We start from the raw sequence: 26,703 nt of genomic DNA, 5'->3' as shown, positions 1-26,703 counted from the left end.
AAATTGATGCATTCTTGTGCAGCTAAAGTTTTATCTAAATGGTTCTGTTCCAATAAAACATGTAAAAAGTAATCTTTGTGTATTGCTTTGTTTTCATTATTGCTTGACAATTGACACTAGATCAATGCTACTGTACTACAGAGTGCGTTACAGTGATCAATGGTCACAAAAGCTTTATTGTAAGTTTTATTATTCTATCACAATTATTTACAAGATACTGAAAAGGTATCTAAGTAGTAGAAAAGGATAAAGGTTGTTAGGCTGGTCTATTTATTGTGTCCAAACTTAAACTGTAGTTTAGAATTAGAGTCTAACCATTTGATGAACAAAACCCAGCCCCAATGTCCCAACAGTCATATCCATTTCCACAAGTGACAAGACGTCCTAGTTGCTGGGTCTACTGATCAGTGTCACTGATTAGGGGACACAGGTCAGCCACGTCCAGGGCCACACGCCTCAGGACCACAGATTCGTCTGCTGTCTGCAGCATGGCCTTCAGGCTGGCCCAGAAGACCTGCTTCTTGCGTTCTTCCTTGGGCCACTGCAGGTAGGTCTGCTGCCTGAGCAGGGTCCTTAGCTTCAGGAACTTCCTTGGGAGCGAGTCAGCGGGGATGGGTTCAAGGAGAACGAAGACCAGGGAGTCTTGCCGGACGCTGAGGGCGCGGTGCTGGGCAAAAAAGAGCTCGTAGTTGCACCACTCACTCTGAACAAAGTTCTGGGACAGCACAAACAGCGTCTTGTAGCTCCCCTCCACGCAGTTGATGATGTTGTCAATGATCCAGTCCCCAGGGACAAAGTCCCGCTCGTGGATGCACAGACTGAAGTTGGCCCCCTCCAGCTGGGGCACCAGCTGGGCCTCCACCCAATGGCAGTCCCTCTGACTGTAGGAGATGAAAGCATGGTACTTGAAGCTGGCGTGACCCAGCCTTTCGGCTCCCTGGTGGCCCCTCCGTTTCACCCTCAGCCACACCCACAGCATCTGGAGGTACCAGGCCCCATCACAGGCATAGAACGTAAACCCTAACACCCCAGCAACAGTTAGCAAGATCATTGAGGATATAGCTGCCTGAATCCCCGGGCTGCACTGCACCCTGCCTGGCCGGTACTTTTCTAGAGGCGTTCCAGCCAGTTCAGGTGGGGAAAAGCAGGTGTAGTCGGACGGCCAATCAGGGAGCAGAGTTTTGTCAAAGCTGGTGACAAACCAGTACAAATCACAGTTGCAGGCAAACGGGTTGTTGCCCGCTTTCAGTTTCCTCAGTCCCAACAGTCCCTTGAAAGAGCGGGGATCTAAAGTGTTGATGCTGTTCCCGTCCACATGCAGCTCCTCCAGCCTTGGCATGAAGAGATTGGGGGGGATCCTCTTGATCCCATTGGAGCTCAGGAAGAGGCGCCTCAGGCCAGTTAGCCGGGAGAGAGCCCTCTGCGTTAATGCCGTGATCCCCGTCTGTGAGAGGTTGAGGCTTCGGAAGTGTGGCGAGAGGTGGTCAAAGACAGTGTCCCCCAGGGAATTTTCACTAAGAGAGAGACTGGTGAGGTGTGAGGGCCAGGAGCTCTGTCCCTTCAGCACGATGGCATTGGCACTTAGATCTAACATGCTCAGGGTCTTCATTTGGTGGGTGTGGTTGGCAATGAAATAGAGATCTTCGAACTTGTTGTTTCTCAGGTAGAGGTGCTGCAAACCCGGGAACTTGTGGGTGAAGGAGCAGGCGGGCCACCACAGCCCCAGATCCCGCAGGAGGTTGTCCGACAGGTCCAGGATTTGAAGGGAGGGCGGGACCGAGATGATGTCACAGGGAACAATGCTCATGCCAGTGCCAGAGAATTTCAGGTAGGTCACATGAGAGAAGAAGGTTGTGTTAATGCTGATCAGAGGGAAATTATACTGGTAGTGGTGAATGGTATTGAAGGTTATGGCAGTGATGCTTGCTGTTCTGCTGAATCCTGGAATGCTGTTTATCTGAACCCCTGCGGCCGTGTCTTGGGCAAAGGTTATGTTGAGGAAAGCCAGGGCCTGAATGGGAGACTGGATGATGTTGCAGACCACATTAGTCAAAACAGAACTGTTGAACCAGGTATCCTGGAATGTCAGGTTGGTTAGATATCTCATGTCTTTCAGCCCCTCAGAAAGGTCGCTGGAGACGTTGCAGAGATCGGGAAGAAATTTAATCAGCTTCAGACTCCTGGTTTTGGTGATGTTGAGGTCCATGAGGATGGTATGAAAAGTCTCTGGGTTTTGACAGAAGGTCATTTTGAGCGTCAGCTCTCGCAGCATGGAAAGCTGAGAAAGAGAACCCATCTCATATCCTTCCATCTCAACTCCAGCACCCAGCCACAGAGTCTTTAGGGGCGTTGTGCGGAGAGGGGCAAAATCTGATGCATTCACAGTGCTCGCCTGTGGACTCCCAAGGCCCAAGAGCCTGAGGGCACATAGGTTCTCAAAAGATTTACCCAGCCTGTAAGTCCTGTAGAGGTTCTCGGACACGTCGAGAACCCTGAGGTCGGGCAAAGCCAGGTCAGGGATAGTTGTCAGGGCGTTGAAGGAGATGTTAAGGACTTGCACCTTGGAGCTACCTGTGAAGGCCAAAGGTGAGATGAAACGGAGGCCGTTGTGCGTGGCCTTGAGGACACACAGGTCAGGAAGGGAGGCCAGGTCTCCGCTGCGTAACTCTGAGATGTTGTTGTGAGAGAGGTCGAGGTACTGGGTGCCGATGGGCAGGTTGGAGGGCACCTGGGTGAGATGGTGGTTGGAGAGATCCACTTGAGCGTCTGTGGGAGGCATGCACATCATAGATTCCCCAGCTGTCTCCTCCGCGCACGCTCCTACTGCCATCAGCAGGAGCAAGTGGAAGACAGGAATAGGGCGAACGGATTGCGTCAGGCCCATCCTGAAACAAATAAGAGGGCGAGCCTTAAAGCAATGCTTTCCCAACCCTGGCACTGTGGCAGTAAATGCACGCTGCTCTTCATTCCAGCTGAGCTGTCTGTTAATCGTCTGATCTGTGGATGCCCTGAACATGCTGCTGTTTCCCCAATGACAGGAAACAATGTCACTGTGTTATATTAAAATCACTTTCCTCTTTCCCCTCTGTCCTCACCTCCATGCAGAGCTTGTCTTACTGCAGCAAGTTATCAGTGTCAGTGATGAGGTGAATACTGAACATATTTAAATACTTTTGTTCATCTCACCTACATGTGCAGCTGTTAAAATTGAATTAATATTCTTATGGTTGGTTACTACATCTACTGGAAATACCCTGCTGACGTTGCTTGACAGAGCATGGAAGATGCAAATTGAGAATACTTCCCCAATTACATAAACAAGACAACTACCCTTGGGACAGAGAGACTGAAAGTTCACTGTCAAATAGTAAATGAATTTTGCTTTCTTTTTGGATACTTGTATGACAGCTTGCTCTCCTGTAAACAATGTGGCAACACCGAGTCAGCCTTACTTGTAATTTGGTTGTGATTTATAATAAAAATCACCACATTCCACTCTAACAAAACCTATTTTTAAGGGCAAAAGTCTAGCATAGTGGTGAGGAGCAGGGCTTGTAACCGAAAGTTGCTGGTTCAGATCCCTGCTGGAGCAATGCTGCTGCATCCTCAGTGAATATCCAACTGTATAATTACATAACGTAAAAAAAAAACTGTAACCTGTGTAAGTCACTCTGGATAAGAGTTTCTGCTAAATGACAGTAATGCAATATAACAAACAGACATTATCAAAACCTCAGAAGACCCTCTTTGGGTAAAATTTCAGAAGCACTTCATGTAATGGGTGTAGCATTTGCCCTACCTGATCGAATGCTTGTGATTGCAGCTTGACCGGTGCATTCTCCTGATGCTTGTGTCTTAGCTACGTGCCTTGGGGTGTGTGATGAATGCTCGGTACACATTGTGTCAGCCTTTATGCTTCTCTTTGATTTACACCCACATTTAGTTCCTCAATTAGTACAGCTTATAACACCCACTATATTGTGCGGGGGGAGAGGAATGATGCACAGAGGGTCAAAGAGCACTCCTCTCAATCCTGGGTGTTTAAGAGAAGCGAAACAGACAGTCTTTCTGACCTCTGGTGGGCATGCGCACGCTAACTGTTACATGTTTCAGTTCCACTAATCAAAACACCTGGGAATGTCCACCGCGTGGCATGTGTGAAACGGCAGGGATGCACTCATGCTTTCTGTCCCCTTTATAATGCCACTGTGCGGGTCAGCTGGAGTCATGCTCTAACACAATGACATAACGTCATGATGGACATATGGGCATATTTTAAAACCTGTCCACCAGGGCTTGACATCGAACACCACTGCAGCCAGAGGGAGAGGGTGGGGGGAGGGGCTGGGGACAGACATGTGGCACCACTTGACAGGCATGAACCTGCCGGTGTCCCAACTGCACAATCTCTCACCAGTGGTCCCATCTGCTATTGTTGGCCCCCTGCACTTGGCCAACTCCTGACGGTGCGTCCGCAGTGAAAGCCCGCTCGACCTTCACAGTCCTCAAAGGAAATTTACGGCCACAGTCGGACTGATCGTGTCGAGGTTTGAATTCACTACCATGTAAAAACGGAACTAAAAATACTGCACGGTCCCGGGGGGGGGGCGGTCCTCGTTAATGTTTATTTTTCATTACTATCAGTTGATACTGGAAACAGCCGCTCTGCTCCAGGTTCCTGTTATGCCGGGCTGAAACAGAGGTGACAGTGTTTTGGGTCTGGAGTCACCTTAGATGCGGAATCGCGGAATTTGACCACTCACTATATTTCCTCAAACATTGTAATGAAATTTGAAGTGAAGAGAGAAGAGTGAGCAAGAGCAGCTCTTAGGGAACATTTGTCTCATGATGAATGTTTCTGTTTCGATAAACGCAAAGAGGGAATATTGGCATGCATGCAAGGAATGTTATTCTTTAAACCTTGTCTGACTGCTTGTATTTCAAGTGTATGATGGGGGAGTGAGGTATTTTCTGTACCCCTCGGCTTTTTGTCAATGACATACTGTCATATATCGTCTACATTCAGATCTGTTTATAGCTATGATGGTTTTGCTGGCCAGCTTATTTTGGTCAACATCTTTCAGTACAACACCATGAGATTCTAAAATGAAATAAAGACTAAATAAATGGTCTAAGTATATTTATTAGCACATGAGAACAATTTTTGGCTATTTATTACTCCACATTGCTAAAAGTTCAAAAGAATTAAAAAAATACACAAAGAAATGATCTAACAATAAATAGTGCTCATATGAAAAAAAGATATAACTGCATTAAGATGACTTACTCCACATATGCACTCTACAGTTATATAAAGAAGTGGCTCATGCTTAAAGATGGCAGGTGATTCAATTGTGCAGTGACACTTTTGAGCTCAGTGCCCAATAGATGGGAATGAGCAATTAGGGCAAGGTGTCAAACATAACTAAGTCTGGAAAGCAGCTCAAGGTTTCTATTCAATCTTTCTACAGCAGGCTTTGCCCATAACTCTGGGTTGCAAATTGTTACAAGTAGGAACAACCTTTAGTGTCTTACACAAGCTAATAAGCTCAGCAATGGTTCACAGTAACAAAGTACGTAAAAATCCAAAAAAGGAACAAAACTTTTTATTAAATCTGGTTCTCAAAGTTAAGAATAATTACCATTGCTGTCAGATTGAATAGAGGTCCGAATCACATACTGGAATCTAGTACCAGCCACAGGGCAGTATAGGCCACTACTGTCTTTTAAGACTATCAGGCACTTCATAAGGTACTGTGTGAGCTGTCTGTACTGTTCATATGCTGTTCCACAGACTAACAGGCTGATACCCAATGTAACTCATACCTTTAGTTACCTCCCAGCCACACCTTGCTCCAGCACAGCTTGGTGATACTTTATGTCATCAGCACTGAGCTCTGCACAACTGAGAAGGCACCCAGGGCTGTGCTATGAGAATAAAACCCAGGGAAAGTGGTTGGTTGGACATAAGAAGCATTTTAAGGGATTCTTTATCTGAAACAGTTCAGAAGCACCACTCTGATACATGTGTCTAGTAATAACTGTAAGGGAAGCTGCTGGTAATTTCTCAGAGAACAGGCCAGGGTGCCCTCCAGGACCTGCTGCGTCATGCAACGGTTCTGTGTGTTTCCTCCTGGAGCGTTCGCTCCCAGACAGTCGCCCTCTCTCCGCCCCTTCATCGTTCACGCTCCTCCTCCTCGGTCGTCATGGGAGCCCTGCTGTCCCAGCTCTCACTGGGTGCCGCCGGCCGCGTCGAACATCTTCTTCCTGCCCTCCATGCCAGACATGGCCTCCACGTTCTTACGCCAGTCGCCGACCTCGGTGGTGAGCACCTGGAAGAGAGGTGGGGCGGGGAGGGGAGGGGAGGGGAAGGGAGGGCACCCCGAGGGGGACAGTGAGTCATGGCTTCACAAAATACATACCTGCGTCACTTATCCCCCCCCTGCACAAACAGCAGGTGGGCTGTTATTACTGGCCAGCTATTTTGAGAGGGTACCAGGATCTAGTTTGTCTTTGATTCACTGGTTATACAATGCAGTGTTATTCAATGACACGGCGCAACATATAACTGTAGTCCTTTTTTAGTAAAGTTCTATTTTCAGCTTCTGTCACTTGGCTATCAAATCAATGGCTATCAAAAATTAAGAGCACATGTATACTGAAAGCACTTCAAATGTTGTACACAAAGTATATCCTGTGTATGAATGCACATTTTAAATGTCGTTTTTGTTTTGTGTTATCCATCATATTTACTGTATGAAAATCTCCAGGAGATGTCAAACTACAATACATACTGATGGCAAACTGTAGTATAATAACATTAACAGTGAATTTGAACAATTGTTACATAAGTCAGTGTGTGCAATGCCTGTGTGTAATGACAGATGGAGAGCTACATTAGCTATATGCCCAGAGCTGGCAGGCCTCGCACCTTCTCCTGTTTGATGTCCTCCTTTTTGACGGACTTGAGGTTGGCGCGCAGGTCCATGGAGCCCTTGTGCTTGGAGCCCAGCAGGGCGCGCATCATCTCGTCCGCGGAGACGCGCACCTTCCGCAGCGCCGGCTTCTTGAACTTCCCGCCCAGGTCCTGCACCTTCAGCTTCAGCTCGTGGATCTGCGCCGGGCCGGGGTCGGGACCGGAGAGAGAGAGGGAGCGGGCGGCGGAGGTTAAACCAAGCAAATTTTGTTGTGTTCGTGTTTGTCTCAGCTGTGCGTGTGGCCGCGGGGCAGGTCCAAAACCATAACGTCAAAGCAATGGCATGAGGTATGTTGCGTAGTGGTTGGGGCACTGGGTTGTGGTTGAGGATTCTGGATTCAGCTACTCCCACGCGCCAAACAATAAATAACAAACTCAACAGCTCTATGACATAAACTGTGTATTGATGTATTACAAAAATGCGGATAATATGAAATGTGGGTTTATCCCTTTGGGATATCAATCATACTAACCTACTTTTAGCATCATAAGCGGAGCGTTCCTTGCAAAAGTGCTATACAAAGGCATATAGCAAGTCTAAATATAGATCAGATATCATGTGTCTTCTCATTTGTCTCTCAGTTTCTATGTTTGAGCCAGTCGAGCGCGTACGCACGTCTCGATTGTTCTTGATGACTTTTGCCTCGCAGTCATATCGCTCCTCATCCACGACATCAATTTTAGTGTGAAGCTGCTTGCAGAGTTTCTGTGGGAATAAAATCACAGGTTATGGGAACAGGTTATGGTTTCGCCCGCATTAAGCAGTCTGCTGTCAGCCCCCCCCCCCCCCCCCCCCCCCTCCCCAGGATTAAGCAGAGGCTTTATGGTCCAATTATGCTTAAGAAGGGATTGTTATTAAGACAAGATAGATATGTAAGACTGTGTTGAGACTGAGAAACTCAAGGGAGTTGTTTTGAGAGAGAAGACTTTTTACTTGTTGAGGCAAAGTAAACATATGGAACTGAACGTGGAACTAAATTTTAGTACAATGACTTATTTGTGCTGCCAGCATTGCCTAATGTAAGTCGCAATGATTGCAGTAATTCGCTCTGGAGATTTAGGTCCCACAGAAGGGAACTGGTGCCATAAAATGTTGTTTTTCCATATTGAGATGTGATTGGACAAAATCTGGTATTCCAGCCTTCCTCTAGCCGCTGTATTTGAGCAGCGTGTGCCCTGAATGGCACAGCCACCTGTCTCTCACCTGCAGGTCATCCAATGAGAGTCCAGACATCTGCAGAGGGGGCATTTTCTCTCCCAGGTATCGCACCTTCTCATCATCCCGGTCCTGCTTCTCCTTCTCCAGCTCCTCCATAGCCCTGGTCAGGAGCAGGATCTGGGTAGAGGAGAGAGCAAACAGCAAACGGAACAATGCATACAGAGTAACTACAGACAGACACATTCAAATCAATCAGCACTGTTTAACTTAATGCTTCCAAGCTTTATTGGCCCGGGCTGACCGCTACCTACCTTGAGGGAGAGCTTTCGGGAGGCTGAGATTTTTGATTTTGGCTGTACAAAAGGAAGAACGTATCAATACTTGTGAAAATGTATATTTACTGCAGTCATCACCTGATATGTTTTAGAATTATCCTGCATAAATTTAACCAGATCCCGTGGTAACAAGATTTGTATTTTCCTCACATTTTGTGCCAGGAGACAGAAAACATATTTTACATGACTACGTGAATGGGAACAAATGTGAATAATTCTATTAAAAAGTTAGGACACTGAAACATGAGAGTTGACCAAATTTTCTGTCACAGTCAACTAGCAGGTACTCATATGACTTCTGTGCCATAACTTGGACAGTTATCACTGATTGTACATTTCCACTCTGTGCATGAACATACTTTTTTTTTTGCAAATGGAACAAAACCTTTTTCTTCTTTCTTTCTCAAACAAGCACAGAGTACCACCAAATGTAAATATACGGGCTGAAAGTACCTTGGCATCTTTGGGCGGCATTTTGTTAGCGTCTTTTTGTTCCTGTGGGAAATACTAACAAGAAGGCCACAAAAGATTCTGAAACAAAACAAATGTGCACCAAAAAAAAAAAATGATGGAACCAAACACCACTAACATGGCTGTCATTTGCAATAATTTCAATTTAATCAAAAAGGTTTGTCATCTTCGATGCGCTAAGATGCGCTTTCTTGGCAGTTCTATTCTTCATTACAAGAATCTATATTGTGCTGAGCTGGTGACATTTCATTACTGGTGTCAGAGGATAATTATAAGGGAGTCACTATCTGGAAAATTTGTGGCCACTTTATTGTAATGTGCTTTTTAATTACTTAATTACTCTTATAATATGATCCATGATTATAAAAGGTCATAGACTCTTCGTTATTAAGAGTATTCCTGTCTGCAAATAACATTTGGATGACAGAGACAGGGAGATAGATGGATGAGGAGATGAACAAATAGAGTGAAATGAGAATGAGTGAAATAGTCATTAAAGAATGATGACAGAAGTACAAACATGAAAGACATTTCAAAAAGTGACACTTAAATAACCTCAGCTGATTGTTTATAAAGTGACAGACACTAGATGATGTTAATGTTCTGTGAGAATGCTTATTGTGATTCATGTTTTGTGGCTCAATAACTTAATATGTGAAGTGCAGATAATGTTAAGCAGATAGATCATTTGGTGGGACATAATAGGATAATTTACAAAGAAAACAATAACACTGCATGAAAAAATTCAAATAATTCACATGCATTATTTCAAAAGGAGCACTTGTACTGAAATACCCCATCCATGCTGCACAGCAAACCCAAACACAACAAAACTACCAAGAAACTATATAGCACTTACAATTGAAAAAAGCAATTAAATACACCTAAAAACTGAAAAGCAACATTTTCTTTGAAAGCATTCTCTGAACATGTCAGTCTAAACAAACATTTTCTCATCTGCCAGTGTGACATCTCTTGAAGAAAAATAACGTTTTAACACACCCTTTATAGTTATGGATTAAAATGAATGTACATATACATTGAAAATGTTAGTATTTGTTATTATTAATTTATGATTAATCGTTCATAATGCAAACTAAAAATGCATGAATATTTTAAATCAACATCATCAGCAACACACAAATTTAAGTTGGAAATACAAAGACAATTGCTGCCAGTGAACTTTACCTGAGTGGCTTTGTGAGAAGACTACTGTACTGTTAACAGAAGGCTGTGACAATGGGGGCTTTTATGTCTGCACAGCTGCTGGGAAATAAATATAGCGCACTGTTTCTGGAATGGCATGACTCTTTGCCAGGGATGAAATATTAGCTCCTGTGACATTGTGACAGCGTCGAGCGATATAATAATAAATCATGACACCTAGCCTGTGTGATCAGCGGAAAAGTTTCGCTCGTTAACTTCGCTCCTCGTTCCCAGACCTTTTGTTTTCAGAAAGGTGAATGACAAAGCATAAATAAAATCATAAGTGCTGATAAACAGTTGAATGTGAGACAGAACCACAATTCCAGAATGTCACAATAGTGTTTGAATGATCTGAACTGTGTACTATTGTTTAGGATAAACCTTTTTTTCAGCTTGGCATGTTGTATTTGAAATTTTGCTGTGGGGTGGTGGTCCAAATGCCTCAAAAGCAAATCAGTATGTATTTTATTGCATTAATTTTCTTGAAGGATAACTGTATGCAGGGCAGCATGCACATCTGACATTTTCTCATGCCTTTACCGTAGATCTTTACTGAAGAAAATCAGGTTAAGTACCTTCCTATAGGGTGCAATGGAAGTATTTGACCTTGGAATCAAGCCTGCCACCTTCTGGTTACAAAGCCTATCCACCACTGCATACCACCACCTCTGTAAATATACCCACACGCAGAATCTGTTATGGACATTCTTGACACATTTACAGTAAACTGTCGTCTGTGCCTCTCAGGTTAAAAACCCGAGGAACTTCCCTGGCTTGAAAAAATGAACCACTGAATGAATGAATTTGGCACCATGCCTTACTGTCACCAGTACGAGTTACAGTGCAGAAATTCCTCTTCAATATGTGTCAAGGGCCTATTTTGCTGTAGAAAGGTTTGAAGGACAATCACAGATGCGAGCAGGTTGATAGAAAGTAACAGAAAACAAACCGGTGACTCTTGCATTGTGCAACTCCATATCCAAGTTACATTCTGATATTTTGAACGATAGAATTTGGGGTCCTATTGTCACCAACACATTACGGTCTCACCAGAGAGAACCGCAGTGAGGGCAACACCAACAAGTATTTGTCATCATACTTGAGGTGATCTGCAACAGATGTCCGTACTATTTATTCAATAACCTTTCCATTGTTATGTGTAACTTGCATACTATGCAGATTTCCTACCGTGTTATCTGGGCAGTACCAATGCCCAACGTGTTGCCTATTTGTCACTGGAGGTTCACTCTTTGTCATCGATCCAATCAGTGAAACTCGACCCAAATCAACAGAATGGCCACAGAGAGACTGATGCCCTAAGGGTTTGTGAGAACATACTAGGGATCGCCTGCCCTTTGTAACACTTGGGGTCAAAAGCAATTTAACATTTTGAAGTTGGCTATTTTGAAGTTCTTGCAAATATATTGGACCTCTCTGCTGCATCTATTATTGTGACATCACTTGTGAATGATGGTAACCATGCCATCTTATGAAGTGATTCAGAGCACTTAGGAATTTCAGTCACAATGTTTTTTTTTAATTGGTTGCCTGACATGCTCGCTTGGTAAAACTTTCATATATCAGCTTTACATTTGTTTTGACAGGTTATTCGTTTTTACTGCTGAATGTTAACTGAAGTAATTCAGAGAAAAGTACCACACTCAGTGATATTTACAGGCACATATTTTTCTGCTCATTACCAAATGCAGCTGCTGCGCACACAACGGATCAAATACGATTTCCAGGTAAAATATAGATGCTGAAAACCCATCCCTTGGGTGAATGCCATTCCAATTGTCAACACATGACATGGAATACCCTCACCCCCACCATGGAGTTGCCCCCTCGTCATGCTGATTGTAACAGATATCCATTGTATCATCAAGGGAGCTGAACTTATATATCTGTGGCATATTATCTGAACAAGAGCAGTTTACAGCAAATGCCATTGCCTGTGGTGAGGAAAGACAGCTGGTTTTTAGAATAAAACTGTTGTGATGGACCTTGAGAGATGAAAGGGGAAATCTGTCTTTTCTTGTCATAGTGCCTTTTCTCTCATGTATATTGGATGTGAAACAGCTGACGTGGGCTTACCCTCTGCCAGAACAGCTCAGACAGCCATGTAACATTGATACAGGCGGTTGGAGCCTGGGCTGGAAGGGTCAAACTAGGTTCCGTGGATAGCACAAATACCTGGTGTGTATAGCCCCACTTGCTAAATATATCTGCCTATATTAGCACATTTCCTCCTAAGGCAGACTAACTGTCAGATAAATCCGAGGCTTTGACATTTAATTTAAACAAATCCAGCCAGCAAAGAAGGCTCGCTTTTCACCAATCTATTTCAGGCGACCTGAACCAGCGCACCCTGGGGACGCCCCTCGTTCCACGGTCTCTGACCCAGTCTTTGCTCATAAGTTTATAAAGAGATCGGCGGCATGTCCACCACTCGTATTACCCAATATTGTCACATGCATGAGTAATTTGTTGGTAATGAGGTCGTTCCAAATACCTAATAAATTCGCTACTACCATTTAGCAGGGTCACAAAATAATGGAATGGGTAAACTTCGTTATTACAGTCCAGCCATGCAGCCAGCGTCATCCGGCAGGCTCAGAGCCTTTTATATATATAATCCATTTCGAAACAGAAGAACAAGAATAAATTACAGTGGTAACTTTAAAAGAATGTTGAATACTGAAAAATTGTCACATTTCTGTGCATATCTTTTTGTGTGCGTGCGTGCGTGCATGTGTGTGTGTTCGGCGTTGGCAGATGTCAAGGGATGTCCTTCATATTTACGTAAAGCTGTGATTGATTAGGCTTGACACACTGACTGCACAATCAAGAATAACATGCTTTACTTGTTTCTTATGGATCGGGATCTGGGCCAATTTACCGCTCTTCAATTGGCCTAAACATCATGTTGTCCCTGCTCTCTTTTCTCACATAGGGTACTTGTCCAGTAGATGGTAGAAATCTCTAACATTATTAAAAGGAAACGTCAAGAACAATTTTTAGCATTTATCCTATATGCTCGATCTTTAAAGGAGGCGTTTACAGTCCAAGTATCTTTTCCGTATATTTAAATAAATCATCATCTTAGAACTGCAAGAAGTGACCTATATGATTCGTTGCATCAGTAGCCTAATATCTCGCCTGGACAAGATAAAAAAATATCGAAACGATTGTGAAAGTTTCTTTTTTGAACGGGAAGGCACCTTTCACGCTTGGAAAAGGGGGTGTAAATCTTATCTCAGCAGCGAAGCAACTGCGCAACAGTGAGGCACTTCAGTCTCTGATAATATCTGTTTTAAATATCGCAGCGGAAGCATTACCAGTGTCCCCGGATATCATTTGTTTGATTGACTTCCAGTACTGCACTGGCTGCCTGTCTGCCAGTAAGAGCAGCCTGCGAGCTAGCTAAGCTAACGGTCCTTTATGTCCGGAGAAATACGCAGGATTACATCCAAAATTTCAACGGGGATTTATAAATATTATGTAACGTTACGTGGGTAGAAAGCGAGTGATGAATATTTGTGATGAGTCGTAGCATGTAGACGTGCTGAAAAAAGACCAAGACGTAGCTAAACCGTCTGTAAAACTGAAGATCCACCTTTTTACATTCATGTTATGGGCAAGAAGAGGAGGACGAGCGGATGGACTGTCTGTAATGTCAGATTGAAGCGAAGCTTCTCGCAGCTTTCGTGTGTCACGTAGTTTTGGGTAAAGACGTTTATATGGCGTGTCATTTACGAACTGTTTTGTGTTTATTTGTTTAGTTAATGTTAGCAAGCTAGCTAGCTAGCAGTATCTCAATCTCTTAACGTAAACGCGCCAGGCCTGTAAATAGGTAGCTGGATGGCTGGCTAGCAAGTTAGCAAAGTAAGTTAGCCAGCGCTCCGTATTCTGCTATTCTGCTAAGTTTCATCATTAGCAACATTTTACTGTTACCTCATATACATATAAATAGTGAGCGAATGTGCGTGGCTCTTGCCATTCAGCAATTCACAGTTGTCACTAAATGTCACGTTACGCGTTTAGCTAGCAGGTAGCTAGGTAGCTATGCTAATGAACTATGTTCGTAGTCTGGAGCAGTGACTTACGGTGACTGACGTTAGCTAGCTAGCTGTCAAGCGACAAAAGCTATGGCATAGATATTGCTATTCAATTTATCGTTCGTGTTGCATTTTTTTCTAACATTAACATTTTTGTAATTCTGTTAGTGCACTACAACTCTTGCTGCTTGTGCTTATTGGCCCCGAAAGCAGCCTGGTGTGCAGAAAATGTAACGCTGGCTAGCTAGCTGGCTCCTGTCAAAAACATCTGTCAGCTATCCACGTGTTCTTGTGTTGTCTAAGTGCCGCGATCTCTTAGTCCTGCCTTGAGACACAGATTCAGGATGTCGCTAGTCCTCAAAGTGAACAGTATAAAATGTTCGAACGATACAGCTTTTGTGTCTTTCAGGAGAAACCATGCCGGGAAAGCTGAAGGCCAAAATTGTGGCCGGGCGCCACTTGCCCGTCATGGATAGAGCGAGTGACCTCACGGATGCCTTCGTTGAGGTGGGTTGCTGGAAAGTTTATTAAACCATCATTTTTGACATGACGTTAGGATCTTAGCTTGTGCCTCTCCTTACAGACACGTTGCTAATGGACAACTTTGCGTTTTGCAGGTGAAATTCGGAAACACAACCTTTAAAACTGACGTCTACCCCAAATCCCTTAACCCCCAGTGGAACTCGGAGTGGTTCAAATTTGAGGTATTCATTTTGGTAACATACTGTTTTCCTCAAAGGTGTCTGAGTTGCAGGGGCAAGTCAGGAATTGCATGGCTGATAATTTGCCTCTCATAAATAGTAATGATGTCAGTGTAAAGCATTTCTACTGTGTAATGTGCAAATGAGAAAAGATGACCTTAAAAAGCGTTTGAGTTGACAAGTAATATCAAAGGAAAATGTTGCAGACTTGTGGGTGCTTTGAGTGTCTGTTTGCGTATTATCTTTCGGGCCGGTAAATTTTTTGATGAACACAAGGGCTCCAACTTTTTTGTCGTTGAAATGTTTTAATCCAGGTGGATGATGAGGACTTGCAGGATGAGCCATTGCAAATTACAGTGCTGGACCATGACACGTACAGCGCTAACGATGCCATAGGCAAGGTCTACATAGACATAGACCCGCTCTTATCAAGTGAAGCTGCTACTGTCATCTCTGGCTGGTTCCCTATTTATGACACCATACATGGTGAGTATGAAGTCATTGCTTATACCTTTGAGGAAAGTTTAAATGAAGGGGGCTTAAAATAGACAACGTCCTCTTTTCAGTGTTTGAGTTCATGAGGGGTGGCAGTGTAGCATAGCGGCAAGGAGCAGGCCTTGTAATGGAAAGGTTGCTGGCTTGATTCCCCACCGGGGCACTGCTGCTGTTCCCTCAGGCAAGGTAGTTTACCCAGAATTGCCTCAGTAAATATCGAGCTGTATAAATGAATTACATGGAAGCATTGTAACCTATATAAGTCACTCTGGATGAGAGTGCCTGCTAAATGCTAATAATGTAATGTAATCATTTAGCAGCCCGCATGCAAATGTGCATGTGCATGCTTGTGCTGCTGACCATGGTCTCATGTCATTTTTTTTCAATTACACATAGGTATTCGGGGAGAGATCAACGTTCTGGTGAAAGTGGATCTCTTCAATGACCTCAACCGCTTCAGACAATCATCTTGTGGAGTGAAATTCTTTTGCAGTAAGTTGTGAATTTTCCCTTGGATAGGCCTAAATATTGTCCTCTAATATGAAATGCCTAACTTCTCAGTCGATATTTTGCTGGTGTTCTGAAAAGCTTGGTTATGTTGTGACAGATTTGTGGAGAGCTGAAGAAATGATTGTGCGGTTAAACGGACTCCTGGACGCCATAGACTTTGTAGATAATGTTTTGCTTTCCTGGTAAAGTATGCATGACCACACAGGGAATTTTTTTTAGCTGGTGAAGAATGCTTGTTTGCTTTACAACTATCAGAAAGTATCATTTAGCAAGTAGGTCTGAATGGACTTTGAAATTAGTTAAATTTAAAAGTAAACACCTGGGAATGTTTTCAGTTGTCCATCCAAAGCGCTTGTGTCTTGTAAAACACATCATAAATTGTTAAGCCCCACCAAACCCCTTCCCCTGTTTTGTGGTCTTCTGATCCACCCATAGTGCCTGTTCTGGTGCCAGTATATGGCTGAGAAGTGACAGGCTGTGGTTGTCTTGTCAGCTACTTCCATCCCCAGGTGTTACCGGGCGGCGATGGTGCATGGCTTTGTGGAGGAGCTGGTGGTGAATGAGGACCCGGAGTACCAGTGGATCGACCGGATCCGCACCCCCAGAGCGTCCAACGAGGCCCGGCAGAGGCTCATCTCCCTGATGTCCGGTAGGGACGCCCCTCCCATAGCTGCAGAGGGACTGTGCTTTATCTTTAAGCATCCATGAGTCCATACAGGAAGCTGTCATTGAGAGTTCGATGGTGCTGGGGCTGAGAGATGGAGTGCAGTAGAGTAGTTTACTTGCAGGTCAAATAGGCATTGAATAAAATTCCAATAATAGAAATGAAAGCGATTCATTTTTGTGCACATCACTGCTGATCGCCTAGTCACTGTAATACAAGTGACATCATTTAATGGCTTAGAATATTCTCACATCCAGGGTGGCTGTCAGGCTTGCATTTTACATGTCTTGTGTGTATACACATGGGTATTTCCTAGGGCAGATAAGGTGTGTGACTGGAAGGCACAAAGGCTGAGATTGGATCCCACAGCCTCTGCACTGTGTACAAACCTGTGGAAGCCTTGGCTGTGTCCCCTCCAGGTGAGCTCCAGAGGAAGATTGGGCTGAAGGTGCTGGAGATGGGAGGCAACGCGGTGGTGGGCTACCTGCAGTGCTTCGACCTGGAGGGGGAGTCGGGCCTGGTGGTGCGGGCCATCGGGACGGCGTGCACTCTGGAAAAGCTGAGTAACTCCTCGGCGGCCGCCCCGCCCGCATGCAATTCCCCATCCAAAGACATCAAAGAGTAAGTATGAGGCGGATGGGCCAGGGTACCCGTGCATGACCGCAAAACGTAGTGTATGTGCGCATTTGAACTCCTCCCCCCCTCCCTCCCCGCCCCGCCCCTCCCACCCGGCCAGTTATGGAAAATCAAGGGCTGCCTTGTACATTTTTCCTCCTAGTTTTCTTAACGAATCTCATCAAGAGCATTCTTGATAGATTTATGTGCCCAAGTGATTGAAAAGTAATCCTGCAGTTCAAAATTTGGCACAAATAAAAGAAAAAGCAAAAACATGCAGTAAATCTATCAATGATTTATGAAGCTGTAAATATTTAATGACGGCTTGCTGACAACGAATGTGATGTTGCTCCTTAGTCTTCATATGTATTTCTCAAAATAATACATATTCCCCCAGTCTCCTGTTGCCTGCAGTGTCAGGGAGTATATGTGTAGAGCGTAGAGCATTTTTGTGCTCCACACAGACATACCTGTCCCAGATGTGACCCCCTGCTTGCACCCGGGGCTCCGGGCCTTGCACGTCCAGCCTGACCTCACGCATGACTCTGAATCCCTAACTTGCATCCGCATGTAGGGATGCGTTCGATGTGCGGGTCGATAACAAGGCTAGGAATTGTCAGAAGAGATGAGGTAATTTGTTTGTTTGCCAGTTTGGATCACACTGAAAGAAATGTTGAAGTGTTCCTTTCCTCTGCTCTCAGTCTATTTTTGGAGGATTAAAATGCAGTAGGAAAACATTTTTTGCCAAGCTTATGCCTACCCAGGCTTCCTTTATGGTCATGTCAGTTTTTATTTTTTGAAGATTGGTTTGCAGAAATTTCAGGGATTTTATGATAAGGGTATATATTTGTTTAAACGTACAGAAATTCTCAGTAAACCTCTAAGGCCACAAATGAATCACTGCATGATAAGAACTTGAACATTACAGGAAGACTGCTTGTTATGTAGATCAAAAATCACAGTATCTTGAAGGGCATCCAGGTTGACACATTTAGGCACATCTCAGTAATGATTTATGATTATTTTTATCAAACCATTTGCCTCCACATTACAGTTCAATAAGCCAATGCAAAAAATAGTCCCATTTCACATAGAATGATCCCAGACTGTATTTCACAACAAGGTTTCTGGTTGGTGAACACAGCAAAGGAACACACAGGGAACATCAGTGAGAGGAAGGCGGAGGAAACGCATAATACTGAGTGTTTCATAATGCAGGGCGCTGTTGCGCTGAACATGAGAAACGGGTCAGGGAGAAGTCAGCTGGAGGTACTTGCGTCACGGCATAAGGAATACTGATGCACTTTATTGACTTTCTGATGAATAAGCGCTTGTGGAAGGGCTCCTGGGACTCCAGTAATAGACTGACAAAAAGAGTGCTAACTGCAGCCCGTATCCTGTGTGATCCATCTTTTTGCGTCCGGCCTCCTGCGGCAGGCTGCATGCCACTTATCTCCTGCCGCCGTAAATCAGCTTTATGCAGGTGGGGGGCGGGGTTGGTGCAGGTGTGGATGCTGTGGCTCGCTGGCCCCAGTTCACAGCTTTCAGGAGGCACAGCGGTGTGCCAGAGGGAGTGGGGATGCGAGAATGGAACCTCTTCTGTTTCTTTTCCTTCGTTTTCCACTGCAACTTGTGTACACGTGTGTGTGTGTGTGTGTGCGTGCGCGTTTGTGTATATGTGTGTGTGTGCGTGCGTGCTGTTTTTTTCTTCCTTTCTTCCTCTCCGGCTGCCCACGGTTCGCAGGTCTCCACTGGCTCACCCGCCCGGCCACGGATGCCGCTCGACCCACAGCAGCCCCGTTCACACTGCCTCCGGCTCACGGCTCTCTCAGAACTTCTCTGTGTCTGTCCCCACCCTCATCTTCACGGGTATGAGACTGCATAGGCACAGGAGCTTGGGAGAGACGGGCCCTGAGCACAGGCCTCAGACTGTATTGCCAGGCAGGCAGTGTAGGCAGGTACCCCCGATTCTCCAGCCCCCGCCTGTCCCAGCACCCACCTCGCCCCCCTCCCCCTCCCTCCCCCACCCCTCTTTCGCCTCCAGGCGGGGAGGGCTATGACATCACCAGCTTCAAAACCCTTCAGCTTCCAAAGCACTCCTCTAACATACAGGTCAAATCCGGGGGCTTTTACCCTCAAAGGTTTTGGCTTCTCCAGGTGTACTATCTGAACAAAGTTTCACCTCATCAGCAAAGCTCGACCAGTCAGAAAGGTCACATCAGCACCGGTATTTCTTGCTGGTCCATTTGCAGCCATTGGTATTTTTAGTTTTTCAGTCAGCTGTGTGCTTTCTTTTTCATGGCGGCACAACAGAGTAACTGGAAAGCAGCGATTTAGATTTGCTTAATTTTATTTTTGCTTTGGTTAGCTGAAGCAAATGCTTTTCATCGCACTTTTTTGTGTTAAGCTATTTTTTTTATTGTTGTGATCGTTTGGTTTCTCCAAGGTTTCCTTGTTTGCACTTCCATCGTTTTTCAGTTTTTTGGGTTTGATTGACAAGCACCATCGGCTTACTTTTCTTTTTCCTGACCCAGCCATCATTCGTCGTTCCACCCTCACAGCAGCGGGCAGCCACACCCATCCCCGGGCACTGCACCACATCCACCCAACACGCACACACACACACACCCACACGCGCGCTCACGTTGGCTCCTGGGGGACTCCACAGCATCCTCTGTGGTCCTCCTCTGCCTCCCCTCCGGCGGGTGACCCTGTCTCGCCCGGGCCTTCTGTTCCACGGGGTGTACTGAATGTGTTTCCACCTTCTTCTGGCAGGCCTCCCTTCAGCGAAGACCCCAACCCTAATACTCATTCATCCGGACCCTCCACCCCACTGAAAACCCAAACTTATTCCTTTTCACCTTCCAAGTCCTACAGTCGCCAGTCTTCCTCCTCTGACACAGATTTGAGTTTGACACCTAAAACTGGTAAGGCATCTCCCTCAGCTTTGTGGTTTTTGTGCTGTTTTATTTGATTTGATTTTTGGGTTGGTTTTTCATTCTCTTATTTTGAGTTTTCTTTCCCTCCACTCTCCCGGCCATTCCCTCGTTTGCTTGACAGACCCATTTTCCCCCCACATGTTTAGTTCTTGCCCTCATTTTTAAGTAGTGTTAAGTATGAAACGGTCCCTCCAGCTTTAAAGTTCAAGTCTTGTACTGCATTGAGATTGGAATTGAGACCTGGAACCTTAAAGGAGTGAATAGTGAAGAAAGTTCAGCTCATATCATAATGGCACAATCAAAAATTAATCTTTACATTGCAGTACACGTATACCTTATAAGCAGTTTCAATAGAAGCTTGCATTCAACTGTAAGCATCCACTACTATTGCTTGAATACTTTAACCTGAATTTTATGTAGATTTATCTACAGTACATTTGTGATACAATTTACAAATGTAAGTAGATTCTAATTAGTACTTAATTTTTAACTGAAATAATTTGCCAACAAATGGGAATAATTTATAACCGCTTGAGCAATAGAAGAAAAGGACTTGGAGTGTTTGACTGTGTTTTGTTTTGTTTCTTTTTGTATTTGTGTTCCTGAAACTCTTAAAAGGTGGATAATTTGTAAATTTACACATGTGATTCTTGACTTTTCTTGTCATCTGGATTGTATTTTTACTCGGCCTCATAGGTCAAATCTGAAATGCTGACACTTCTGAGTGAAGTGTTCTTGGTTGTACAAAATGGAATGGAAAGTCAGGTAGAATGGAATAGTCTCATATTGGATATACTGCAGAATTGCAGAATATATGGAATGTTGATACATAACTTTTGAAAAGAAGACTGCAGATTCCACCTTTTGACAGTTTTGTGTGCATCAGTTGATAAAGACACAATCGGGCAATAGAACATTTTGTGCACTGCATTATCACGCACAGTTGAAGTGACAGCACGCTTCTCAATTCTGCCATCTTGTATTGCGTCAGTGGGTTTGTGATGGATGTGCTTTTGAGTCTTCAGTTGAGCTCATCGTGGGGTTGTTATTTATACTGCTCAGAAGCACCTGGTAACCAAGTGCAATGTCCAAACAAAGATTCAAACAGACTGACATTTCCAGAGCCAAAAACGGTGTAAAAGGAAACCTCAAGATTTGGCTGTTAACCCCTACCATCCCGTTGATGGGACGGTGCCCCTGTGCTATGAAATTGGCATAACAGCACTCTGTATTGGCCTCAGAACACGCTGCCACTCTTCTTGACCTTTCCTTTTTGCTCTTGTGTCTTTTTATAATGTATGCGAACCACCCCCCCCCCACCCCTGCCGCCTGCTCCACCCCTTTCCCCTCCCCCCAGCTACTCTTCCCCCATACTATTTGTGAGCTTTTTATTTTTCCTCTTGCCCCTGTCCTACGCCCCAGCCACCCTCTGTCCTTTCCAGTTTGTCTGTCATTCTCATGATCTTGTGGTCCTTTCATTTTCTCTTCTCTGCCCCCCTTCTTTGTTTTTTTTCGTCCCGCAGCGAGCCCCCCCGCGGGGCCCAGGATTTTCCTGTGTCCCAGCTCCCCCGCCCTGTCCACAGAGCCCCCACCCAATCACTCAAACTCTTTTCAACTCTCCCCGGGGCCCGGGACGGCCCAGAGGTTTACGCCTCTTCCTCTGCCACTCTCGGGCCATCAGTACCCCCCTGGGCTGAGAAAAAGTGTCTCTTTCAGTGAGGACCTGCTACTGGCGGCCTCCGGTAGGACACACCCACTTATGCAAATTGTGTAGCCCCACCCCCTAACAACATGCACCGCCCCCCCCCCCCCCCTTCCCCCCTCCCCCAGACATACAATAACAACTGATTGCACTTGGTTTGATGGGAAAAAGAAACGCCAAACACTCAACTTCTCATGGAATAATTTACATTGTGTTTTTACTTTTTCTTAATCATTTGAGTTCATGACTAACATTTCATATGCCATTAACCATGAGTAGTGGTTATTTTTGGGTCGGCATACCAGTGAGCGGAGCTGGGCACCACCTCCTCCTGTTCCCCAATGGCCAGTTAGACTAAAATCTACTGCATTTATCCATTTTCACATCACATTTTGTTGAAAGCATTTGTTCTGATGATGTCTGCTCATAGCTTGAAACCTTTTAGAGTTGCCTCTTGGGAGTTTGTCACCCGGCTAATCTTAATTTTAGTGAGTATTTAGTGCAAACCTCCATTGTTTTTGGTTTTTCATCAAGAAATGAAATGTGAATTTGTCAAAAGTAAGTTGAAAACCAGTAAATGCTGGAGAAAATACAAAAATCTGAAATAATCTGTATTTTGTAAAACACTAACATTCATTTCTGTTCCTTTACTGTTAGACCATTGATGCACACCTCAAATCTGAACACTAGATAATGGTGGCCATCATAACTAATGTACTAAGCTAATGATAACTGCTAACATTAATGGTGATCAAGAAATTTCTTGTGTTATTACAGGGCAGTTGTAAGTTAACTACCAAGCTATAATTATATTAAACTTGTTGACTAGGTAACTACATCAAGAAGGATTTATTCCAGTCTCTGACTATTGACTAATCTCTGATTTATTCCACTCTATCTGATTAGTTGCCATCATTATTGGCTAGAACTGTTGTCATTTTCCTGATGTTGTTTTTGAGTGTGGCCATTTTTCAGTTCTTTTCCGCCAGGCATTCCTTTATGTGCAAGCAACAGCATTCACGCTTACAGTAACATCCACTGTGTGCATGCCCTCCCAGTCTCACAAGCTGGGGAATCTGCTTACAGTATAAACACTTAGCTACTATTAGCCTGCTTACCTCTGCCATTGGTAGGGAGAGCGGAGGGTGTGTGATTTCTTGTAGTGTTTGTCTGTCTTTCTGTCTTTGTGTCTGTGGGTAGGATAACTGAAAGCGTTAAGAATGAGTTAGGATGATAATATTATGTCCGATTCCTAGTTCTCTGAAAACTGTTAAGGGGGTAGAGGTAAGCACTCCAGTTTAGGACTGCATTGGGTGATTCAACTTCAACAAGTTGTTATTTTATGAAATGCTAAAAATTTGTGATATAAAATGTTGAAAATCAAAAACAATGGGGTGTGCTGCAGAGTGAGTTCTGTGCCAGACTCTTGCTTGCTGTGTGTTTTAAAACCATAAAAGCTCCTTGTGTCTCCCCATGGTTTGTAGTTATATGGGTTCGTGTCTGATTATATAAGGCAAGACAGGTGAGACAGTGTGTGGAAAAGCAGTCACTCAGATCATTTCCAGCTCTGAGGCAGAATTGCATTTTACTGGTGTTTAACCCCCCAGCCAGACCCAGTTCAGATATGTAGCTCTGATATGAATCTCCTATTGCTGTTTGTCTCTGTCAGGGAACCTTCAGATTAGGAAGAAAGAGTTCATTTTTTTTCTGAAGTTTTTCATTACTTGTTTGTGTTTAAGTGTGTGTATTTGTGTACATGGGTGAGTATGTGTGGTTGTATTTGTATATGTCTGTGTATATGTGCTTGTATTTGTATATATAGTTGTGTATAGGTGAGTATTTGCCTGAATGTATGTATATGTATCTGTGTGTATCTGTGTATGTGTGTGTGTGTGTGTATGTATATGTGTGTGTGTGTATATATGCATGTATATAAGTGTGTCTGTGTGTGTGTGTGTACGAGTATGTGTGTGTGTATGTGTGTGTGTGTGTGTGTATGAGTGTGTGTGTGTGTGTATGAGTGTGTGTGTGTGTGTGTGTGTGTGTGTACGAGTATGTGTGTGTGTGCGTGTATGAGTGTGTATGTGTGCGTGTATGAGTGTGTGTATGTGTGTGTGTGTGTGTGTGTGTACGAGTATCTGTGTGTGTATGTGTGTGTGTGTGTGTGTGTTGGTGTGTGTGTCTGATGGGCGCGGTCTCCTGCCTTGCAGGAATGGGCAGCGGAGGGAGTGCCGGGAAGGAGGGCGGGCCTCTGAAGACCCTGCTGAGGCAGCAGACGCAGTCGGCACTGGAGCAGAGGGTACGAGCGTCCCGCCGTCGCCACGGGCAACAGCGCCGTCTCCCCGCCCCCGCCCCCGCCCCCCCGCGTGTCCCCGCATTCACATTCCACTGAGAGCCGCTCATTTTAAACACGCACCACCGAGAGCGCGCCGGCGTCAGACTGTGCTTGTGCTTTTGCTGTTGGCATTGAAAGACTGAAACCTGTTTGCAGTCCCCACAGTGTGTGTTTAATAGTGCTCTGAGAGGGTAAATAACACGTTTCTCCATCCTTCTGTTCACTCTGGGATTCAGGGAGCGTCCTCCTCTCGTATATTTGTTAGGACAAGGGTATGTTTGCGAAAGCCACCGTGTGACTCTTCTGTGTCTCAAAATGACTTCCTCATTTTCCAACTTTGATTTGTTTATTATTTTTTGTGTTCCCTCGACATCCAAAGGCGATTTGCTTTTGAAACGTTAGAATCCATGATGACTTCCCCCTCAACCAGGGAAGGAGCTGTTTGTTTTGGACGCCACAGTAAAACCAGTTTTCTCATTCTTCTTTCTCTCATCACTCCCATATCTCCTGTTCAGTGGTTAGTGGCTGCCGGTATGCCTGACTCTGCATTTATGTAGGAGTGACCTGTTAGTGTCTTTAGGTACTGCTCAGTACAGATCCATAGCTGTCATAAAGAATAATAAAGTAGCCTGAAAATGAAATTCAGCATTGTTCAGTATAATGTTTTATTGTCAGTACCTATACATTATGCATGGATATTTTGTGTTTATGTAATGTTGACAATATGGTCTATATGAAGTATGAAAGTTTCAACCTGACCATTAGCAGTCTGTTATGGTTTTTCCTGCTGAATTCAGAAATGAAATCACATATGAAACATAAAACATATGAAAACTTCTCTAAGTAACTGATAAGGCGTGGCTAGCAATGCATTTAATTTGTCACGTGCAGACAATCAAAAACCTTTTTGGCAAACCCATAGTGGACATGAGAGGACAGGCTAGGAGCAGGCATGCTGCACAGAAATGGGAGACCGTAGTAATCCCTAACCCCTTACAAAACGGGTGTAAGTTATTTATGCACTGTACATGAGTAGAGCTAAAGATATAGTTCTGCTTGATGTCTTGTTGGACACCATGTGGGTGTAAAAGCACAGTAAGCTGTCAGGAAGGAGTATAAAGTTCTGCAGGTACAGTACCAGTTCGAAGTTTAGGGCACTTTGAACTTTTATTTTTATAAAGAAATCTTCCACATTTTAGAATAGTAGTAAAGACGTCAAAACTATGACACAACACAGATGGAATTATGCAGTGACCAAAAAATTGTTAAATCTTATATTTTAGATTCTTCAAAGTAGCCAAAAAATATTTTTTAAAAAATAAAAGTTTTTGGAAAGAAGTTCACGCTCAGGCATTTATATTTGTCTAAGAAACAAATTTCAAGCATTTAAGCATAAGTCTTTAGATTTGAATGTCTTTGAATGCATGTTTCCCACTTTCTTAGTCAGGTGTGTCAAAACGTTTGACTGGTACTGTATGTTAGGATAGATTCCTGTCTGTTATTTATCCGTCGGGCCCGGGTACCTGAACAGGGTGGTCTTAATTTGTCCGCCTCATGACATCAGCCATTGCATTTGCGTGCGGGTGGAGCCTGTCAGAGAGCGACGGTTTTCAGCCCTGTGTCTGAAACCGGTCGCGGTCCCTGTCTTCCATGCCTCCATCCCCTGCTGCACAGACATGGGTGGACTAGCAGCATGAGGAATGCTGTTGTTTTTCAGTCACTCTCTCTGCATGCTGCCTGAAGGATTGCCTCCATCCTTCACTCTCACAACAGCATCTCCTCTTTCTGTGGCTGGATTTGAAAGCAGAAAATATTTCCATCTGAAAGGTTTTTTTTTTTTTTAAATGCTGCCAGTGTATGCACTGCACGCATGCCGTGATGTTTTGACACATCATACAACAATGCTGCTTTTAAAATCGCTTTATGCTGTGCTGTATGGCCTTATGAATGTATGTGTGGTGTATTGTGTGCACCGCTGTGATTGGTTGTATTGGGTCTGTTAAAACTACACGCCCCTCACGGTCCGTCCCCCCCCCCCCGTCTCACCCCCTGACCCTCTAGGAGTTCCCCTTTTTCACGCTGACGTCCTTCCCGCCCGGCTTCCTCATCCACGTCGGGGGTGTGGTCAGTGCACGGTCAGTGAAGCTCCTGGATCGTATCCACAATCCCGGTAGGTGACCCGCGACCCGCCGCTCTCTTTACTTTAGGGATGCATGAAAAGCCGCCTCCGTCCTATAGCCCCGCTGCACCGCCAGGCTTCCCACGCGGGTAAGAGCAAAAACGGCAGCTGCTCCGCTGTGGCGGAGGCTCGTAGCGCTCAGGGGTGGGGACGCGACCCGCACTGCAGGAGAGGGGTGGGGAGAGGCAGGAGACGTGTCCCGTGTGAGGGGAGATCCAGTCTGTGTTCCCATCCCATTCCAAATTCCAATTGGGGTGGGGGGGGGGGGGGGGGGGGTTGATTCACTGCATGGGCAGGACAACTATGGGGTAAAGGGGCACATCCAGCCATCATATTTCACCTATGAAACTTTCAGTGT

General features: G+C 44.7%; 3 protein-coding genes across 13 annotated transcripts in view; 1 reads left to right on the top strand and 2 right to left on the bottom strand.

Moving 5' to 3' along the window:
• Positions 1–397: 397 nt before the first annotated feature.
• On the bottom strand, positions 398–2,785 carry LOC118771700 (toll-like receptor 6). Its single transcript, XM_036519707.1, has one exon. It carries the CDS (start codon positions 2,783–2,785, stop codon positions 398–400), a length of 2,388 nt encoding a protein of 795 aa, XP_036375600.1.
• A 2,363-nt stretch (positions 2,786–5,148) lies between these two features.
• Positions 5,149–10,205, bottom strand: LOC118771851 (troponin I, slow skeletal muscle-like). The gene is made up of 7 exons (XM_036519963.1): positions 10,130–10,205; positions 8,924–8,965; positions 8,447–8,488; positions 8,181–8,312; positions 7,593–7,682; positions 6,932–7,114; positions 5,149–6,332 (listed from the first exon to the last, which is right to left on the bottom strand). The coding sequence occupies exons 2-7, from the start codon at positions 8,942–8,944 to the stop codon at positions 6,231–6,233; spliced, it is 570 nt and encodes a 189-aa protein (XP_036375856.1). The 5' UTR covers positions 8,945–8,965; positions 10,130–10,205; the 3' UTR covers positions 5,149–6,230.
• A 3,353-nt stretch (positions 10,206–13,558) lies between these two features.
• The window catches only part of c2cd5 (C2 calcium dependent domain containing 5), a 32,902-nt gene continuing 19,757 nt past the window's right edge, over positions 13,559–26,703 (top strand). For 4 of the 11 annotated variants that reach the window (XM_036520431.1, XM_036520426.1, XM_036520424.1 and 1 more), the window contains exons 1-10: positions 13,559–13,873; positions 14,615–14,712; positions 14,823–14,909; positions 15,221–15,392; positions 15,798–15,893; positions 16,405–16,560; positions 16,995–17,196; positions 19,966–20,117; positions 24,042–24,130; positions 26,228–26,336. In XM_036520431.1, coding sequence (XP_036376324.1) covers positions 14,623–14,712; positions 14,823–14,909; positions 15,221–15,392; positions 15,798–15,893; positions 16,405–16,560; positions 16,995–17,196; positions 19,966–20,117; positions 24,042–24,130; positions 26,228–26,336 — 1,153 coding nt within the window. In that variant the 5' untranslated portion in view covers positions 13,559–13,873; positions 14,615–14,622. Of the gene's footprint in view, positions 13,874–14,614; positions 14,713–14,822; positions 14,910–15,220; positions 15,393–15,797; positions 15,894–16,404; positions 16,561–16,994; positions 17,197–18,934; positions 19,145–19,965; positions 20,118–21,652; positions 21,872–24,041; positions 24,131–24,402; positions 24,439–26,227; positions 26,337–26,703 lie in introns of all 11 variants that reach the window. The other 7 variants (XM_036520427.1, XM_036520430.1, XM_036520423.1 and 4 more) reach the window with 4 other exon arrangements.

Source organism: Megalops cyprinoides, chromosome 25 (genome assembly GCF_013368585.1).
Source record: "Megalops cyprinoides isolate fMegCyp1 chromosome 25, fMegCyp1.pri, whole genome shotgun sequence".
NCBI classification, from domain to species: Eukaryota; Metazoa; Chordata; class Actinopteri; order Elopiformes; family Megalopidae; genus Megalops; species Megalops cyprinoides.
This window is presented reverse-complemented; position numbering and strand designations above follow the sequence as displayed.

What these genes read in the sequence shown, in the direction of transcription:
- LOC118771851 (XM_036519963.1), bottom strand. Translation starts at nt 8,944, where the DNA reads ATGCCGCCCAAAGATGCCAAG. An exon ending in TCTCATTGGATGACCTGCAG is followed by an intron (nt 7,683 to 8,180) that starts GTGAGAGACAGG and finishes TTATTCCCACAG; the next exon opens with AAACTCTGCAAGCAGCTTCA. An exon ending in TCATCAAGAACAATCGAGAC is followed by an intron (nt 7,115 to 7,592) that starts GTGCGTACGCGC and finishes GGCCCGGCGCAG; the next exon opens with ATCCACGAGCTGAAGCTGAA.
- LOC118771700 (XM_036519707.1), bottom strand. Translation starts at nt 2,785, where the DNA reads ATGTGCATGCCTCCCACAGACGCTCAAGTGGATCTCTCCAACCACCAT.